Genomic DNA, 18,012 nt, shown 5'->3' with positions numbered 1-18,012 from the left:
ACAAAAACACAAAAACATCTCTCGCTACGCATCCCCACAGATCTCTGGTGGAAACGCAGCCTTAATCTATCGTAACAAATAACCGCATTACTGATACTCATTACTTAAAATAAAAAATGTAGGGATACCTAATGTTTTTTTTTATGTCTGCATGCCTTTCTTTTTTTATGTAATGTTGTGACGTTCAATAAATGTATTTTCTTCTTTCTTTCTTTCTTTCTATTATCTAATATTTCATGTGAAATGCTCGCTACAAGTGCCAAAGAGCCCTCATACAGGACATTACGAGATACTAAATTCTTTTAAAGTAGGTAATGAACATATGTGTATGTAGTAGTTAATGGACTTAACTGAAAGCACAGGCATTTCCTTTGTGAACCTGCTTGCGCGCGCATGTTCGTAGTCAATTAAAGCAAAATATGATGTTACAAGTGACCATACATGTGCTAACTCGGGGCACGGACTAGGGATTTGATGTCGAGAAATAAGATGTCGATATATCACATGTGCTCACTGAAAATCTATTACTATAAAGAGGTTCGATATCATGTCATAATAAAAGTATATTGGGAACAAATATTTGTGCTATTGAGCTATTGGCACAAATAAATGCCCTTACCCGAATTCGAACCCACGACCATCGGCTTCATAGGCAGGCTCACTACCCACTAGGCCAGACCGGTCGTCAGACAATAATAAACGATTTAATTTATTTATTGTTTTTATGTTAAAATGAAGAGAAAATAAACGATATATATTTATGTGGAATAATATCTAGATGTTGACAGTAACACCGATATAATTTTTAGTCGGTAAAATATTTTGCTACATCACTTATTAAGTATTCGTGCCCCGAGTTAGCACACGTATGCTTGTAACTTGTAACTGGGAGTGGTTTCTCAGAATAAACATTACCCGCCTTGTAAACAGGCACCAGAAAATATAATTTATACTTATATTACTAGACTCTTCTTACTACTTACATAGATATATACTTCGCCCGCCACTTATTCCGCGTAAAAATCATTGAAGTGACTCCGTTTTCCATGTTAGTCCCTTAGTGAGTAGTTCGGAAAAAAAGTGGCAGCACATTATGTGGATTTTTCATTGATAATTTTTAAGCAGTGCATTTTTATAGTAATCTGTAGATTATTCTATAAAATCAAACACAATCGTATTTGAAATCAAAAGGGCGAATTCATTTTGTCGCCTTTTCTCTCCTAACAGTCCCAACACTTTTTGGACAGCGTCTTCTGAGAGAATTTATGAGGTGTTTCTCATAAACATAGTTTTTTCTTTAAGTTTTATGAGCTAAATAATAGGTACCTTATTAAATTGTCTTTTGTCGAATATTTAACTTTTTTGACTTGACTTCACTTTGAGGTAGTTACATGGAATTTCAATTTTTTTTGTATTCGCCATTTTTACAGAAATTTATCTCTCATGGAAAAACCTCTGTCAGAGGTTAGATTGGGGAGACTTCCTCACTATTACCCAAGATAAAATTAATTTAATTAGATTTAAAAAAAAATGGCCGTCGCGATAGCACCTCCTCCGTAAATTTCTGCTATTTAATTAGTATAACTTATTCGTAACATGATATTCCGAAAAGCATAAAACAAGCTGTGAAAATGGAAATGCAATTGTAGCATTGTGAAAAACGGCAAGTGAAGATTGTTAAATTGCGTTGTTCAAAGTTTCTCTAAGTACATTGCAATAAAAATGAGAAAAATCAAACAATCTCATATTTTTCATTATGATTTTATTTAACACTTTTGTCTGTCCTGTATGCTTAGATCTTTAAAACTACGCAACGGATTTTGATGCGTTTTTTTTAATAGACAGTGATTCTAGAGGAAGCTTTATAATTACGTATAATACATCAGCATTGCACCCGTGCGAAGCCGGATCGCTAGTATTATATATATACAGATAAAAAAAACTGCTTTATAATTAGCAAAAGATAAAAAGATATACCAAATAATTCACTGCTACTTTTTTACTGAACCACTCCTTACTCTAGTAATTTTCATCTTTTATCCCCCATTTCATCCCTTTAGGGTTTAATCCTGCAGACACAATTAGCCAATTCTGAAATACCGGACAGAGCTCTTTCCTCTCGTTAATAGACACCTAAACGATTCATGCATCGAAGCAAAATGATGAATAGCGAAAGAGACCCAATTTGCTCCATAGCGCTTGAATACGGCTTCATTTTAGCATTTTTGGAATATGAATTTCATGTTAAACTTCTGACGTTTATCAGTACCGTTTTACTCGCATACTCGTGCACCTACAACTACTTATATAAACCTATTAGAAGTACGGAAATTAATATTTGTCTCATGTTACTCAAAATCCTTAGTTCAGCGTTTATGATGGATTTTTTAGGGCCGGTGTCTGACGCTTTGTATTTAAACTTTAGTGAGTGATATGATGATTAGATTACAAGAGCATTATAAAGCCAAAATCAAAACCCAAAAGAGTTTTGTTATTAAAATCTTTGTACGACGTCGATTTAGTTAGTATATACAAAAAAAATATCGTCGACGTGCTTGGATACCACGGCCTTTCTGGTCAATTAAGCGCTGGTCGCCTCTCCAGGCATGCTGCCCTAAACTAAACGATATCACCCGCCGGTCTCTTGCCACCGTCAACGCGCCGGCTATACTTAAACCAAACGGCGTTTTGAGGGACGATGGAAAGAAACCGAACGGTATGACCCTGGTCCCGTGGAAGATTGGACGGGTCTAGACATCTACCAAGAACTTCGACCAGGGCTGGGGCAGCTATCGAGGCGGCTGAAAGCAAAATTAATTTGCTAATTATCGAGGTCTCGGCCCCCAATACCACTTTGTGGCATTTGGTGTCGAGACACTGGGGCCGTGGGGTCCAAGCGCACATGTTATATTTAAGGAACTTTGCAAAAAGCTCATCGATACTACCGGTGACCAGAGAGTTGGCAGCTTTCTCTCGCAGCGCTTAAGTATTGCCATTTAGCGAGGGAATGCTGCCAGCATCTTTGGCACAATGCCGCGGGGGCCTTATTTAGATGTATTTTAATTTAGATTACTTTAGTAGATTAGTTTAGTAGTTTTCTTCATTACCGTCGGCCGCATAGACAGAGCATATTTTGGGAACTAAAATTTTACCAGCAAAAAATCACAATCTGACAAAATATTTTGAACAGACAGACAGAGAACAGACAAAATTTACTTTTAATTGGCGGGTAACATTAAACAAAACTTATGATACTCTTACTACTCACTGATACTTATGATGCACTTGGGATTTTCGGTTAAACTTCAAAATGGCTAAGTCGTCTCAAAAATCTTTTTTTTTTTCGCCCATAAATGTTGTTCAAAGTGTAATATTGGTAGCTTATTATGCAGTGAACTAATAACATGTATGTGTGTACCAAAATACCACTCTTCGGTCAACACCCGGCAATCTATCGTGACTTTAAAGTCCAGTTATCACTAATAAAAGCAACTACCGAAGAACGTTATACTCTAACAGCACAGTTCTGACATCGACAAAATCATCATAAATTTGATGACAGCCATTTTCTAAAAGAAGAAGAATATATCTCACTTGACTCTTCATAGGATCCGTGTTGATCTGACACATGTATTGCCCCCGATCTTCCTCTTGCATGTTCTTGATGTGCAGATACCACGTCGAGTGGTCCGCGTGCGACACGGACACGCGGGGGTTGTGTGTGATCACGTGCTCATGAATGGCTTGGATGGCTTTCGTGTCTGCTTTCACCCAGCCGACCTAAGCAAAACAAATAAAATATGATCAATGTGTATTATACATGACTACTCGCAGCGACGATTCTAGTTCGTTGACTACTCGTAGGCCGTAGACCATGACACTATTAGCCCTTGAAAATTTGCATCTGGGAATTGATTACTGAATTTTAATATTTTTTCTAATGGTTTTAGCACCTAAGAGTTATCTGTATTTACTTTCAAACTGGAGTTAATTTACATGCACCCAAAATACAACTGTATAGCACGCAGCACTTAAACTCCGGACGATATCGGTCTGTCAGTTGTTCGGAACTGTCAAATTTTTATACTAACTGACAGGCGGATATCGTCCGGCGGACTGATAATCAGTGGGGGCCTTAACAGGCCAATTCGAACGTACACTGACATCAGAATGGTATCTCAACGATGTCACTTAGTTATCCTGCGTCTCGCTCGCGTCAATACATGTACGGACAAGTACAACCGAAATGTACGATATCTGAATGACATCATTAGATGTATTCTGATAACAGTGTACGTTCGAAGTAGCTTGTAAGGCAAGTCAGAGGCAGAGGGCGCTGTACACCCACCCACCTGTTGGGTGACAGATTAGAACTCCTCAGGAGCACTCGGGTCGCTCGGTGCATTGGGAAAACCAGCGGGCGATGAGGATATATGTAACATCCCTACGCTTATTTTTTTTCTTTCTCGTTCACTCCTTTTTATCATATACCTACTGTTTTCTCATATTTTAATTTTCTTTAAAAATGATTTACCTACAGTTATAGGGTTTACTAAGTCTCATTTTTCATGATAATGATAGTATATTTATGTTGTTTCCCTGTCCCTCTTAGCAACAAGATAGCAGAAAGTGTTCGAGTAAAGGAAATATGTAATAATCCCTTATAAAAGGTAAAAATAGAACAAAGGCCTGATAAAACAAGCTAAGTGTAAAGGCTCATGCAATATTAAATATATGAGTAATTGTTTGTGACTTTCACATAGGGGGATACTTATTACTTAATGATGCCTTTAGGCGCAGTTTTGTATACTATTATACTTGTAGTGAGATTGTTAATCCAGACAATCGAGACATTAGACACTACTATCAAAACGTTTACCCTCTTATTTATAAAACTTTAAATAAAGCCTCAATTCGGTATTTTATATATTATGCCTTTCTTACAAATACCTAAGTCAAAATGGCAGAGACAATCGATTAATAGCTACAATGCTACTTACAATTGAGGGCACCGCTACTAGGCTTCAATAGGCAATACATGATGCAAACGTCCATACATCTATCTCCTTAAGCCGCATAAGTGCATCCTTTACATTTTTTGTTTGACTTTGACTTTTAAATCTGATCTTGATTCGAGTTGGCGGATTGTGATCGTGATCAAAATCCGCCAACTCATAATTAAAAACACCGCCTGAAAGCATCGCCTTATAAACACGTTTTATGTTATCTTCCAAGTTTAATTGCGTTTAGTTTTATTCATTTTAATGATTAATATTATTTTTTTCGAAAAATAACTATTAGTAGTTTAACACAGACATTTTAAAATAAAAATCATGTTTACAAAAATCTGTCAAAAATGCGATTGTTGTGACGAGTCAACTGGTATTGCCACTATTTATGTTTCGCATTTAACTAGTTCCGTTTTATTTAATTTCTACAATTGAATGTAGCACTGATATTGAAGCTTATAGCGGGTTAAGGAATAACTCCATTAGGATTTGAAGATAAAAATGATGTCGATCTAGAAATTATGAGTGTCGATTGAAAATGTTACATTCATTGCCACAAACGGCAAAAGGATATTATTAAATTTTAAAACTTTTAATTATCATGTTTTAAATAAGTATGATGGTAAGCATAAGCTCATTTAATGGTACAGAGTTAATCTCAACAAAATATGGTTATTTTATAGCTTTACAAATTACTGTTTTGTGTACTCTTTTGTAAAAAACAGTTTTTTTATTGAACTCGAAATAGGTATATGACTATTTCGAAGACAAGTTTCGAAGTAATGGAATTTTAGATCATTGAGCGAAAACAACATACTTCATGAGCGAATTTTTAACGTGGATGAAGGTGTTATATGTACCTACCTTTTTTCTTAAAAAATATAGTAATATGCATACTTCTAAAATAAGGATTATATTAATTTGTCTATCAGTATAACTTGCATTTTTACAAAAACAACATCGTCATATCGATTATTAAACATTTTTTACAGCTGATTAATGTTTAACTGCGATTTACTCAAAATTATGTTACTTAACATAGCACGTCATCCACTCACGTCTTTAATTTGAAACGGGTGCCTTGGTATTATGGTGAGCTATTGATTTCTGTCGAACGTGAAGCAATTATATTTAGGCAATAAATTGATTATAACTTGTACTCACTCTATAGTTGCCAAGGTTGACGACAATACATTTGAAAGTAGCGTCGCGTCCAATAGGTATTGTTAGGTTTGTGATCGGCTCTCCGAATTCTGGCACTTCTACTCCTCCTGTAAAGAAAGTCTAGGATTTAATATGTGCATAAAAATATTAAGTAGGTATAGTTTGGCAAGAGACGCTTGTCAGTGGAGCATAGGCAGAGATAATCATCAGACCCCGTTATCAGTGGTGAATCTATAGCTTGCGGAATCTTACCCGCCCGGTGGAGGAGTGAGCTTGCATTTCATTAAAATTTCACCACTGATAACGGGGTCTGATAATCACATCTGCTTTGTCTTATGCTACTGAGTAATCGTAGTATAACCCGAAAAAAAGAAATGAGTAGTATAGTTTTACTTTTATTATTTTAGAATTACTGATAAAATACTATAATTATGCAGACATATAACATCAAGTAACATTACGTCTGTAATGTCCCAATGTAAAGTATTACGTAATGAAAGCCTTGAAATTGAAGCAAACGTTTATTTCTTTTCAACAAACAGTGATGTAGCGATACTGAAGTAGTAGTGAAGCGCAAAATGAATATCTAGGTATCAATAATTTTCTTCTCATTAGAAAACAGCGACGGCGTAGTTGCTATGCTATATGGTAGACCGAATAGGTGGGTGCGTGGAGCAACCGGTAAGTAGCTCTGATAAATAAACAGCAAGAGAAGATTATTTTGTTTATAGATTGTAAACACATTTAAGAATACCATCAAATCGACATCACGTCTAATACTGTATAAAAACTGTAACAAATTTATGTAAGATCTAAATCTATATTTACAAGCGTGCTGACGATAAAAAGAAAGCTGACTTTACGAGTATAGGCACAAGTAAAAAAAAATCGCCTCTTTACCGTTAGAAAAGCTACATTATATACCATTTACGTATTTAAAGCTTTCTTTCTACATTGGATACTTAGTGAGAGTCTAGTCATAGAGCCCCTTCAATTAACTACCAACGGAACTTGCTAATGTTTTATTAGTTTTTGCACCGGCCAGGCTAGAGAGCGTTTTGCCGCTTAATTTCACTTTTGCATAAATAATCTGAGGTGGGTTAGCCGGATCTAGAATGTTCATACGCTAGTGTAAAAGGACTGGTTCAATTAAAAATATAATCCTTCGTTTACAACCGAAGTCAACACAATCACAGAGGCTCAAAGTTAAAGTCATATTGATAGTTTTTTATGTGACGTGACTTACTTATACTTACTTATACGGAAATATATCTTTGTTTATCATATTGCAGTTATTTTGAATAATCTATATTACTTCTGAAAATATTTTAGATACAAAATATAAAACGAGAAACGCGTTTTATCTTTAAATACAAATTAGTAATATTTAATCGGTACGGACTTAGTTACAAAAAAAGCAAGTTCAATGAACGGTGTAATATGCTTCTTCACAATCATGACTATTTTATGAAAGCACATGCGATTCTGTTATATGTATTTGCTGCTCATGTTCGCGACTGCATATAAAACATTATACTCTATGCGGTGCGAATTAGTTCGCAAGACAATCGTTTAAATTGCACGCCCGCAGAGACTGATGAGCGACGAACTAAGTTTCCCTGACATTAGTTTGTGGGGCGTACGCTAGTGGGGCTTATCGCGAGTAAACCGCCAAGTTGCCGCAAGCTCGTTGTCGGCGCTCGCGATACTGTCAACCACAGTTGCACCTCACTGCTAAAACCTTGCAACAAAGTGTCAACTGTCCACCTTCAACTTGGACTACTTGCGTAACTTTAGAAATGTGACTCGAATATCTTCAAAGATTGTAAGTAGGCCGGGCGCCGCGCTTGTAATTATCGTGCTGCTTATTTACATATCAATTATTCAACTGCTAAAAGCTGTGCCTCCATTAATTTGTAAAATTAGTCCAATTTGTGTATGGTTGAGTTGTACCTACATTCCGATTACAGACATTATTGTTTGGTTTGTCAAATGGAAAAGTTGTTCCGTTATCAATCTTGATTACTTAGGTGCGTTTCGACTTGAAAAGATGATATCATAGAGGTATTGATTATAATAGAGAGGTAAAATCTAAGAAATAAACGTGCCCCGTAGTTTGATAGCTGAAACAGTTGGCGCTGTATTGCGCCGTATGTTTTGTAGTCATTGAATTGTTAAACGTCAATTTTTGGCAGCCAGTTACTGCATAATGTACTGAGACGTGTAGCGCCATCTAATGTACCCGTCAAATTCGAAAAGTAAAAAAACCGTTTTAAACTACTCATCTAGTACAATTAATGAGTCTTTAATTATATTAAAACCTATAACCTGACAACTTCGTACCTATTATGGGCTATGTACATAACCAATTTAACTCTATACAAAACGACATTTTAAATACGTATCGTGCATATATGTATGGTTATATGCCTGTGTATTTAATCAGATGAATTGCATTTACCTAATACAATAAATATTCAACATATTTTATAAGAGATTTAAGTATCAGAAGAATGATAGTATTACTTTATATTGGCACTATGTTCCCAAGTGCCGTATTCTAAGAACATGACCATGTCTGTCATGTAATTTTGCAGCTGTGTCCGAAATATGGTGAGAGGAAACTAGATATGGCGCTTTGTCGCTTTTATGACCGTCCAAAGGCAGCGAAATAGCGCACCTCGTGTGCCACCATTAATTTCGCATTTTTCAGACATTCATAAGGCACGTTTTAGAGTTCCCTGCAAAACGGAAGAAGCTTATAATAAATCTTATTAGTCGACATTATAGTGATCGACTGTATTCGTAGCACTGGTAACATGGAATGTGTGTTAAACTATAGATATGGCTGAGCAGAAAATATACCCAACGCTGAACCGCATCATATCGAAAAATAAATATTTGCAGTGCAAAGCGAAAAAATAGAAGGCATATATTTTTACGATATTTCGTATGGTATAGATTTTTTTCATTTTTTATTCAGCAAACGGCCTGTTTTATCACAACTACCAAGATGTGAGGTTAGTGAACGGTCATGGAGGGTAGTAAAAAGTGTCGTTTTGCCCCGACAGCGTTCACAATATCTTCGCAGACTGGGACGCAGTAAAATGTTTACAAAATACCTCGCTTTGTTGGTGCCTCTGGAAGTGTTTCATATTGCTTTAGTATTACCGTTTTAGTGTAAACTGAGTCAGCCACTTCCCGCACCTGCGGGTAATCGCTATTTTGGACGGCAAGTATTTACGTGTATTTGCTTGTTGTATAAGTACTTGTGTAATTGAAAGTTAACAGTTTAGGTATTTTTATAAGCAACATAGGATACTTCCATGTTACAATATGTGGAGTAGCAGAGAGGCCAATTATTCTAACGTACACTTGACCTTAAAACGATATCTGAATTAGTTATGTCAGTTAGTTATCATGAATTCGCGCGTGCTGCGCAGTACACTGATATCAAAATGAAAAATATTTGTCAAAATAATTTTTATTTATTTTAACAAATGATCAAATAGCTTTGTTACACATACAAAATTGGCTTTTCCGAGGCTAAGAAAACAGTAGGTGGGACCTAACGTCGTAATTCTAACCTCATAAATACTCATACTGTAATAGAGGTTTTGACGTCGGCTGGTTTAGGTTCTGAGACGAAGATATAGTAAAGTTTGGCTTGCCAATGTGCTGTTACTGCCAGATGGTTCAACATTTACATTAAGAACTTTCTATTATTGGACTTGTATGTTCGGTTGTTCTTACTAAGTGGGTGTGTATCTACAAAGAGAATGGCGAGTATTATAGGCATAATATATTATATAATTATTATGGTTAAGTAACCTACTGGTTAGTCAAGGGCATAAATATCGAAAATATGTGTACGCTCTTACACCTTAGACAATAAAGTCGTGTTCACATATTTTTGAGCCTTTTGTCTGGATCGATATTCTTGCCTTCGACTGTACAACCAACCAACAAGTAACCAATACACTTGTACTACTTACTGTACTTCAAATAAAATGAAAAGGATTAGGTGATATATCCCAGGTGTGTCTCATTCCGCGTTTTACACTACTAAATATTAACTTACGTACCTAGCGAAGGTAAATTTGTGATTTTGATTTGTAACAATGGGGGTGCCATCATCAAATATGATAAAACCCCTTTATTAAATAGATAAAAAAAAACTTACGTACCTGACTAGTTCTCTGGCTAAAGCGAGTGAACCTTCTAACATTATGGTAGGGGAGCCGGAGATGCTAATTTGAAGTTACACGGGCGTCGTAGAGACCTATTGGAATCGTAAGATCAGATGACAGGAAGAATAAAAGGTTATATAATGTTTTCTTTTTCAGTGGTCAGAGAAGCGTCTACAAACTTTTTTTTAAATTGCGGGGGGTCAGACAATTCTGAAACCCGATTTACACATTGTAACCGTCAGATTAAGAAAATGCGTACAAATAACTGTCAGATTAAGTGATAGCACAATTATAGCATTAACTTGGACCAAAATGACCAAATCCACAATCTACTTAACAATATAGACGGCTAAAAGTGGTAAAGGTCGACCACGGGAAGCAAGATATCACTCATATCTTAATCTGACATGCTCGAGTAACTAGAAAAATCCGCTCTTGGGCTCCAATTTTATGCGATATTATACTTAATTATGGCTTTAGTATATGAGTGAGACGCTGCTGGTGCTGTGTTATTGGTAATTATTACCAACGAAATAACTCAGCCTTAGACAAGATAGGTACTTACTTAGATAGGATGATCAATTTGGTATGTTAAATCTTTGCTGATTAATACACAATGTACATTGTTAAGTAGTACCTCTTCTTTAATATAATTCTTCTTTTTCTTTTATAATGTTTTACGTCCGAATTTTGAAAGTAATTTAAGCGTTGATACGTTCATAAATTCAATGAAATTACCCATCTTTTTGCGCTTCAAAGAGGCCATACTTTTTCCGGTGGAGGCAGCGCCTCTAGCTATGTAGGACCATAGATTAGTATATGTTATTACTGTAGGACATCACGCGAATGATAAATCAGTATGGCAAGCAATATTAAGCAGAGAGTGTATGACTACACGCTGCGGATACATAATATGTTACAAAATACCTACCCATACTATGTGATAGAGGACAGAAATATTGGGATAAAATCAGTTTGGGTCACTTACGGAAAAATTAAAATTGCTAATATACCTACTAGTAAACATAACTTCCAACGTATTTTTTCTGCACCGCATAATCCCGTATCGTTAATTATGGGTACAATTTTACTTAGCCGTTTTTTTGGTATTATATGGTAATCACTACATAGTATAGAACAAAGTCGCTTCCTGCCGTCTGTCTGTCCCTATGTATGCTTAGATCTTTAAATCTACGCAACGGATTTTGATGCGTTTTTTTTAAATAGATAGTGATTCAAGAGGAATGTTTATATGTATCAGCATTGCACCCGTGTGAAGCCGGGGCGGATCGCTAGTGTAAAATAAAATAAAGTAATCTCCGTCAGTACGCGAGTCTAAACCAATAAAATATCGTCACTGGCCTTAACGTTCTCGAGTTTCAATCTTCGTCGAGCCGAACGATGAATTCCGTCAACGGGTGCTACTACGGGCTACGCGGGCTCACCAGGCGTAAGCAGATAAAAAGTTCATCAGCGAATATCAAGAAAATAAGTAACTTCAATCATGCGTCTTCAGTTTTAAACCAGAAGAAAGGGCTGCAACAATCGTGCGTTCTTAGATTTCGGGTCGGAACCTAACCCAAGCCTCATTCAGTTACATCCAGTGACGTACAAATAATACTTAAATTAGGTTGAATTTAAAGATAAAGAGAAACTTAATACTGTATGATTATACAATACATTTTACCTGCATTAGACGCAGTCCTCGTATTAACTTTCAACAAAAATCATAAGCATAGAGTCACATTAAATAAATAAAATGAGAGTTGTGCAATTGTAACAAAATTCCAAGAGAGAACTGATGAGAAAAAACAAAAGACGGGCTTAGTTTTTTTAGGGTTCCGTACCCAAAGGGTAAAAACGGGACCCTATTACTAAGACTCTGCTGACTGTCTGTCCGTCTGTCACCAGGCTGTATTTTATGAACCGTGATAGGTAGACATTTGAAATTTTCACAGATGATGTATTTCTGTTGCCGCTATAACAACAGATATTAAAAACAGAATAAAATAAATATTTAAGTGGGGCTCCCATACAACAAACCTTATTTTTTTGCCGTTTTTTTTGGGTAATGGTACGGAACCCCTCGTGCGCGAGTCCGACTCGCACTTGGCCGGTTTTTTTACAACAGGCCAGTACGCGCGGTGGCTGCAATATGCAGGTTTGCCATGTTACACCTACAGAAAGTATGTTCATTGCCGTCGTGTAAACCAATGCAACGTACATATCGAATCGCACCAAAATCATGGCATGCTTTAAAATTTGGCTTGGCACCAACTTCAAACATATCAGTTGGTAGCGCATATTATATAAAAGGATACCCTAATAAAAAAGGATATGTTATTTTATCCTTTTTGAAGTCGGTTTTCTTTTTTTTTGTAAAAAGTTTTTAATAGATTACTATTTAATATAAGGTATGGGTACTTACCTTCTAACTCTAGTAAAATTAACCGCGATATTAGTTCAAATTATCGAACCTGATGTCGTTTATTGTTTCAACTGTATTGTATTCAACTACAGGTAATTTATTCAAAACAATGAACGTTAAATGCAATTTAGAATCAGAGATTTCCAGCTTAATTCACGATAAATAGCGAAACATGCAGTATCGGGCCGTTTCCTTTCGCAGCGGAACAGCCTGCGCTACCACATTAATAATTTATCAGCCAAGTGACGGTTGTTTGCTAATAAAGCCTAGATTCGCTGGAAATATTAATAAAAGCTTGCACCGGCGTCGCCAGACCAATGACAAATGACCAGCTGGAAACTACCATTAAATTTTCAGTTAAGCATACATAACACTGAGTTAGCTTAGAATTACTTTATCCCTCTATTCATTTTTAGCCTTTGCGTTCATAAAGATAATTAATCTTCTTACAAATATAAAGTACCTATATTGTAGTAATTAAAATTGTTTTGATTGGAAACGTCAGATGTGCAATTAGAGAAAGCTTGAATGCCTAAGGATAAAATGGGAATAATATTTCAATAAAGCTTCAGGATTATGATCCACTTTCAACTTGAGATTAAAAAGTTCTCAATTTTTGTAAATGGAGTGCTCATTTTATAAAGGTATTATATTGAAAACGTTTTTATTGAAGTCATTATTTACAGAGAAATAAACAAAAAACAACCGGCCAAGTGCGAGTCGAACTCGCGCCCTGAGATGTTTTGCAATTTCTCGTAATTCTAACGCAAAAAAAGCAATAAAAAAGGTTGCATTTAATGTATCCATTAATATTTAATTTAATTTAATAGTGCAGCATCCATGATGTGACCAAATTTCGGACAATAGAGGAAAACGGGGGTTTAGTCCCATCAAAGAAAATGTCAGGTATCACCATGTCTGAGAACTTGCCTACATAGTAAGGGCTACCAAAGACAATTGCGCCTGCGACTTCTGAGCGTTAATCTTCAAACCGAATTTGCACGCCCAATCCCATATGGACTCCAAATCAGAATTAATTTGAGTAATCATTGAGGGAAAGATCTGGTCGTCTGCGTAAAGATGGTAATGACATAAGTGCTTTTGTGATACCATTAATAAAAATAGAAAAAAGAAGTGGTGAAAGTACTCCTCCATGCGGGACGCCAGCGGAGAGCCCACACCATTCTGACAGCTTGTCGTCGACTCTGACACGCTGGCGTCTGTCAGAAAGGTAGGCGTACCAAGAGCCGAAAAGAGCTGCAGAAATTATTACTTTCGTGCAAGCATCAGTTGCAGAAAGGCGGTCTTGTGTTGAGTGTTCAAAAAACGCAGTTCATGTCCCCGATTCAGTCTCCGAAGCCCATATTGGTTTACGGACAGAAGTACAGAAATACTACCAATACAAATATCTCGGTAGCATTGTGCAGGATTCCGGATGACTGGAGACCAACATTCAACTCAGGATTGCGGCCGCCTGGTTAAACTGGAGAGAGGTGTGTGACCGGTGTGGTGTGACCTGCGACAATAAAATGCCGATAAAAAAAATTGTGCGTGGTCCCTCTGCGCTGAAGAAGTGAAACTTCGTAATGTGGAAATGAAAATAGGAAGGGGTAATAATATTTAAACATTATTTAATATACATAACTAACAAACTAACTATCAAACATTATTCATGTAATCGTGTTTAATCTCCTTGTTATCGTGGAATTACCATACCGACCTAGTTTGAAATGCACAATCAATAGTTTAGTCATTTACCTAAATTATCTCTTATATACATATACATATTGATTTAATAAGAAGAGCATCAATTACCCTACTTTCGGGAAATTACCCTGTTCAACTTACTGGTCACACTCTTGTTTCGAAGTTTGATAATTTATAAAAATTTGAGCGAAACCTCCTTCATAGTTATGTTCGCCTGGTACATGTATGTATATTCAAACAAATATACACAGAGAGAGAGACAGAGAGAGAGAGAGAGAGAGAGAGAGAGAGAGAGAGGGAGAGAGAGAGACAGAGAGACAGAGAGAGAGAGAGACAGAGAGAGAGATAACAGACACCGTGCTGGTCCAGCGAAAGTTAACTTTACTCAGAGTATAAAATTAACCCCTCCAACCGGTTAAACCGTTAACCCAGTATCAAATTGTACTAGTAACAATGGTAACTTCAGGTTTAACCGGTTAACCCCGGGTTAGTGGGATGGAGCAAGTGGCGCTTAACACATTTTACATATAAAAAAACTGGGTCAAGGACGCACGCTACGCTAGTTGATTGAACCGCACATTCTGCCTTCTACTAGGTATTATTTCATACCTGTCAGGGTTTTTGTCTGGAGAGGTGAATACATGCCGGCAATATGCGTATGTCAAAATCAATGACGAGGGTTTAACACAATGTAGCGTTAGTGATTACAATAAAGCTAACACGTAAAGGTTGCATGATACGCCAGTATAAATGTAGCTTAAGAAAATATTTTGTGAGGAGCGTAACAAACGTGCGGTGGTAATGTGATCACCCGCTTTTGTGTAAAGTAGGATAAGACCGCAGAGAGCAAGCGGAGGTAAATTTTATCCTCGTGTCATAATTTCTTTTTACATGGCGAAATAATTTTCCTGTTCTGCGGGTGAAACCCAGCGCGTAATAAAACAAGAAAGTAAAAAATGGCAAAAAGTGTGTTGTCGTGTTGTTTAAGTGCTTTATGTTGTTTAGATTCCGCGCGTAAAATATTAAACAATGATGAAGGTTTCATATTCAGGCAACAATCGGAAAAAAGGCTCAACATAATATGTAATATATGGTTTAATCTGGATAACACTAAGCTAGAAGAAGCGATTAATGTGATGATTAAATATCAAAAGTGATTCTAGCTGTTTTGTAACTTTTGTATAAGCCAAATTGTATAGGTATTGTAGACTAAATTAAACGATAAGTTTTGTGTTATAAACTGTGTATGTGATGTAAACTATGGAGTACCCCAGGGGAGCGTATTAGGTCCTACGCTCTTTCTGTACATGAACCAACTTTGCAATCTGCATATCGAGCAGGGGTCGATCATTGCTTACGCTGATGACACAGCGGTTGTGTTTTATGGAGATACCTGGGATGATGTGTGTAACTTGGACTAGCCAAAATTGCCCGCTGGTTTCAGGCAAACCTTCTCACCCTAAACACGGATAAATCAAACTACATATGTTTCTCAAAATACAACAGGACACAACCAGACCACATGTATAATATCAGGATTCACAATTGTAACGACTTAAACAAACTGCGCTTGTTCACCTATCACCAAAGTTGACTGTGTTAAATACCTAGGCATTTTGATAGATCAGCGACTAACATGGAATATGCACACAGAGCTCATGTTACGTACTCGCAAACTCATATGGACATTTAAAAATTTAAAACACATTGCCACCAAAAATCTTCTCAACCAAATTTACGTATCTTTAGCACAATCGGTTCTTATGTATTGCATTCCGGTCTGGGGTGGAGCCACTAAAACCAAATTCCTTCAATTAGAAAGAGCTCAACGAGCTTTACTTAAGGTCATGTACTGTAAACCATACAGGTTCCCAACCGATAAGCTGTATGAAGTTAGTGACCTCCTATCGGTAAGAAAACGGTATGTATGGAATGTGACTTTGCGTAGACATAAAAATACTAGGTTCTGTCGAGAGGATTCTTCAACAAGGTCCACAAGGAAAAAGAAACGAAATGTTATCCCCACTCCAAAAATACAGTCTGTATATGCTAGAAGACAGTATGTCGCTCTATGTGCAAAATTATATAACCTCATAGACAATGCCCTTGATTTATATTCTTCTACGTATAAAGAATGTAAAAATAAAACTGGTTAAAATCTTAAAACTACACAGAAATAGAAGATTTATTAGTAACAATCACGTAACCTCTCTCCAATCCTCTTCTATGCTCAGCTTCCACCCAATTTAACCATACCGTTTTTATGCCAACACATACGCTTTACGCATGTGCGCGCGCACACACAAACACACACACACACTCTCTCTCTCTCACACACACACACACACACACACACACACACACACACACACACACACACACACACACACACACACACACACACACACACACACACGTGGCTTATAGTTAGATATTTGACTATTTTCTGTTTAACTTAATTCATCCCTTTTCCTGTAACGTTAATTTCAAAGCTAAAGTAATTTTAATATTAATTTTAATTTTTAGTGTTGTTTTGTTTGTTTTAACTGTTGTTTTGATATTGTTACTAAGCAAACCAGTAAGGAAGAGCGAAGTGTATCTTAACACAAGTATCCTGTATACTTAAAAAGAGACACCAACCTGCATACTGTTAAGTTAATAAGTTACTGAATAAATCATTTTTATTTTATTTTTATTTTATTTATTATAAATTTTCCTATGATCTCCGGGATTAAAAATATTTCTACACTAAAATTCATCTAAATCGGTTTAGCTGTTTAACGGTGAAATATTTGTCGAATAATCTCTTTTAACTAATAGCAGTTTATGATGTGACTGCTACATAATGAAAGGCAGTACTAATTATAATTGCATAGTTCACCTACATATTTAGTATAAGGAGTGCCATAACACAGATCACTGTATATGTATTTTGTTCGTAAAAATTTTGGATCTTGTCTAATTTGAAAAAAACCGGCCAAGTGCGAGTCGGGCTTGCGCACGAAGGGTTCCGTACCATTACGCAAAAAAACGCCAAAAAAATCACGTTTGTTGTATGGGAGCCCCACTTAAATATTTATATTATTCTGTTTTTATCTTATCTTATCTTATCTTATAGTTTCGGGGGCCCTTACGGATACACTTCGTAGGGAGATTTCTTTCATAGGGATCTCTTGTGCAGTTACCCCCTAGGAAAGATCCGTCCGCTACTCAAGAGCCTTCCCCACCATCTCCATATGCCGGATGATGAACCTTATGGGTAGCTTTTTGAATTCCTTTGGTACCAGGTAGCCTGTCCCAAAGTCCTTCATTCTTTGTCTGGCGAGGGCGTGACATTCACACATAAGGTGTTCTATTGTCTCTTCCTCTTCGCCACACATACGACAATCGGTGTTGTCAGCGTGCCCCATCTTGGCCAGGATTCCCTTGACCCCGTAATGGCCAGTAAACACCCCCGTTATTATTTGGAGTTGCCGTTTGCTAAGTTTCCAAAGCTTTTTGCTCCAACCAGAGT

At 36.6% G+C, this 18,012-nt stretch overlaps 1 protein-coding gene across 1 annotated transcript in view; it reads right to left on the bottom strand.

Moving 5' to 3' along the window:
• The window catches only part of LOC134755934 (lachesin-like), a 67,889-nt gene that overhangs the window by 13,343 nt on the left and 36,534 nt on the right, over positions 1 to 18,012 (bottom strand). Inside the window, exons 2-3 of the mRNA XM_063692632.1 lie at positions 6,174 to 6,280; positions 3,595 to 3,780 (exon numbers count right to left, since the gene is read on the bottom strand). Coding sequence (XP_063548702.1) covers positions 3,595 to 3,780; positions 6,174 to 6,280 — 293 coding nt within the window. The remainder of the gene's footprint in view (positions 1 to 3,594; positions 3,781 to 6,173; positions 6,281 to 18,012) is intronic.

The sequence above is a fragment of the Cydia strobilella genome, chromosome 3 (assembly GCF_947568885.1).
Source record: "Cydia strobilella chromosome 3, ilCydStro3.1, whole genome shotgun sequence".
NCBI lineage: Eukaryota > Metazoa > Arthropoda > Insecta > Lepidoptera > Tortricidae > Cydia > Cydia strobilella.
The sequence above is the reverse complement of the archived record's forward strand: the minus strand, read 5'-3'. Positions and strand labels throughout refer to the sequence as shown.